General features: G+C 31.9%; 1 protein-coding gene across 1 annotated transcript; it reads left to right on the top strand.

Moving 5' to 3' along the window:
* Positions 1–289: 289 nt before the first annotated feature.
* LOC127557330 (olfactory receptor 146-like) lies at positions 290–1,282 on the top strand. The gene has a single exon (XM_051990686.1). It carries the CDS (start codon positions 323–325, stop codon positions 1,280–1,282), a length of 960 nt encoding a protein of 319 aa, XP_051846646.1. The 5' UTR covers positions 290–322.
* The last annotated feature ends 2,246 nt before the right edge of the window (positions 1,283–3,528 follow it).

The raw sequence follows: 3,528 nt of genomic DNA, 5'->3' as shown, positions 1-3,528 counted from the left end.
AATACATACATAAATATTTTACATAAATTTTAGGTTGTGAGTAAATATCTTTGAAAATAATTAAATCAAAAAGATTATGACTGTTATATATAAGAAAAATGTTAAAGCATGGCTTTTCCCAATAGAATGGTTCATATGATTTATTCTTATAAAGAGGACAGTCTTTATTTTGAAATAAGGAAAAAGCCAATTCAAAAAAATCAAAAGAATTTATAATATAACTTTATTCCTCCACTTGAGGCCTCATGTTAGACTTGTAATGACAAAGACTATTTTTTTTCTTCTTATATACAGATTCTTACTCTACAGTCAAAAAAAAAAAATGGAGAAAGGCAATTATTCATTAGTAACTGAATTCATCCTCATAGGGCTAACAGACCAGCCTGAGCTCCAGCTGCCACTCTTCTTCCTGTTCCTAGGAATTTATATATTCACTGTGATGGGGAACCTGGGCATGATTATACTTATTGGACTGAGTTCTCATCTACACAACCCCATGTATTATCTCCTGTGCAATTTGTCCTTCATTGATCTCTGCCAATCAACTGTCATTATACCCAAAATGCTAATGAACTTTTTATCAGAGAAGAACACCATTTCCTATCCTGAGTGCACAACTCAGTTCTGTTTTTTTACCATTTTTGCTATATCTGAATGTCAAATGTTGGCTGTGATGGCATATGACCGCTATGTTGCTATATGCTATCCCCTTCGTTACAGTCTTATCATGTCTTATCAGGTGTGGTTAGGTTTGGTGTGTGGAGTGTATACATTGGCCCTCATTGGGACCACAGCTCACACAGGTTGTTTGCTTAAAGTGTTCTTCTGTAAGGAAAATGCTATTAATCATTACTTCTGTGATCTCCTTCCACTCTTGAAACTCTCTTGTTCGAGCACCTATGTCAATGAAGTGGTACTTCTGTCATTCAGTACATTTAATATCATTTTCCCAACACTAACAATTATTTGTTCTTATATTTTCATCATTACTAGCATTTTAAAAATTCAGTCCAGTGAAGGCAGGTCAAAAGCCTTCAGTACCTGCAGCTCCCATATTATAGCAGTTAGTGTATTCTTTGGCTCTCTTGCATTCATGTACCTGCAGCCATCTTCAGTCAGTTCTATGGATCAGGGGAAAGTGTCTTCTGTCTTTTATACTGTCATTGTACCCATGTTAAACCCCCTTATCTATAGTCTGAGAAATAAAGATGTCAAAATTGCCTTGAAGAAAGTGATAGAAAGAACATTTAGTAAAAGGAGAAATATTAGAATAATAGGTTAATGGGTTTATTGGATATTGTGTGTTGTGGAGGGAAGGAGAAAGGGATGAAGAGAGGGAAGGACAAGGAGGGAGGGAGAGAATAAGAAAAGGAAGGAGGAGAGAAGGAGAGCAAGGAGAGAAAGATTGAGAGATTTGTACAAACCAAATATGCTGTCCCATAATTAATTAAATAGAAGTCCAACTTAGTCCCATATTTGTAATTAATTAGAACCCAACATTTATTCTCCTCATCTTTATGACTTGCTTGTCAAATGGGCTGTGAAATTCAATATGGATTTACCTGCTTCTAATATTTGAAGAATTGGCTTTGCTATTTTAATAATCTTTATGAAAAAAAAACACATTTTTTCCTAAATGTTCCTTTGTGGGTCAATGATTTTTGCAACTAGCAGCTCTCCAAAATTTCACATGATGAATGTTACTGAGAATGCTAAGGCTAGAAGATTTAACAGTTTTCAAGTTCAATCCCTTGTTTTTGTTTTTGTTTTTGTTTTTTAGCTAAATAAACTATATCTAAAGGAAGACAAATGGCTTGCTCATAATCACAGAACGACTTAAGAGCAAAACCAAATCGTAAATATGAGTCTCCTGATCCTTATTCCTTTTATCTCTTCTTCAAAACGTTATATAGTCATCTATACAGAAAAATCTAAACAAAGAAATCATAATTACAGCTTTAACTGTGAATGGAAAGGATTCATCTTCTAACATAATACATAAAGAAATTCTTTAATCTTGTAACCATTTTTCTAAGATGGCTACATATAGGCAGGGAAAAGTGTCAGTGGGAAATTTTATTTCAACTGCATTTTTCTGCTTGAGCTATTAAAGGTACATTCTTAAACTTGAAACCATAGGAGCACAAGCCACATTGGGTGTTTTAAAGCTGACCATGCCACACAGGTATGGAATAATGCAGATATTTTCAGAATTTTTTCAGTATATTGATTGGTTTTATTGATTTTTCCCTCTCTTCTTTATTGTCTTTAAAAATATTGTTTGTTATATGGTAAAATTCTATGAAAAAGGAAGCTAGCCCTGGTAACAAACAGTTTGGCTCCAGAAAGGTTGTCTGAGCCCTGAAGTTTAGAAGTTGTAAATGACCTTTGATACATGTTTTCCATATAAATACATCTCACTGACATGTACCTTGTTGCCCCTTCTTTCCATGGATATTGTGTATTTATATGTAACAGTTAACTCAAGGTTCAATTATGAAGAGACCAATATTTTATTCCTTATATGACATCTTAAATGATAAGGACTATGAAAAGATGAAAAGGGGGAGATTCAATCCCAGGAAGCTGAATGTTGATATTCACACAGCCTCTGGAACCACTTCCTGAGTCACTGTCTCTACTATCAAGGGCCAGCTGACTTCCCATTAAAAAGAATAAAGAATAAATGATAAACTCTAGATCATGGTCTCTTCTTTCCCCATTTTTTTCTGGCTGAAAAGAGCAGATAACCTTATTTAATTTTAGAATTGTTTTTTCCCTAATTTTTTTGTCAAAAACTGGAAAATTTTAACTGACTAGATATATTCTTTCATTGTATGTATAGAAGTATATGTAGTCTAATTTGCCAATGTGAAGAGTATTTGAACAAATTATGATATATAAACTACAAGGTCATATACTCTAAAATATTGATATGTTAATATGTGAAATTATGGAAATATTATGAAACATAAAGTTCATATCTCAAAGATTGTTTTCATTTAAATTAAATAAATTACTAATCCTAAGGAAGCTAGATCACAAATTCTAGATTAAAGTTCATTATATATTTGCTTACAGAAAGATAGAGAAAGCAATAAGGATTTCTTTAAGAGTTGTGCATTCTGGGAATATAGCAGGTTATCATATCTGTTTAATATATTTTATTTATATTTATATAATTTGTTCATATGTGTGTAAATATGTCTGTATGTCTATGTATGTGTGTGTGTATATAGTACATTGTAAATAGTATACATATATACATATATGTATGTATACTATTTACAATGTTTATTTTACTATGTTTGGGTCTCATCTTAGAGTCTTGAAACTCTATGTTCTGTCAATCTTACAGTAAAAATGCATCTTTCAATTACTTCTTAATTTCTTTGAGAAACAAAAATTTGTCCTGATTTACAACTTTGCATGTCAGTAGATATTTATTCAAAAATTATTTCTTAATCTTTAAAATATATAGAATTTTTAGTTTATTTCAGTTCCTTTAAACTCCCTTTTGATTCCTAC

Source organism: Antechinus flavipes, chromosome 3 (assembly GCF_016432865.1).
Source record: "Antechinus flavipes isolate AdamAnt ecotype Samford, QLD, Australia chromosome 3, AdamAnt_v2, whole genome shotgun sequence".
Classification (NCBI taxonomy): domain Eukaryota; kingdom Metazoa; phylum Chordata; class Mammalia; order Dasyuromorphia; family Dasyuridae; genus Antechinus; species Antechinus flavipes.
This window is presented reverse-complemented; position numbering and strand designations above follow the sequence as displayed.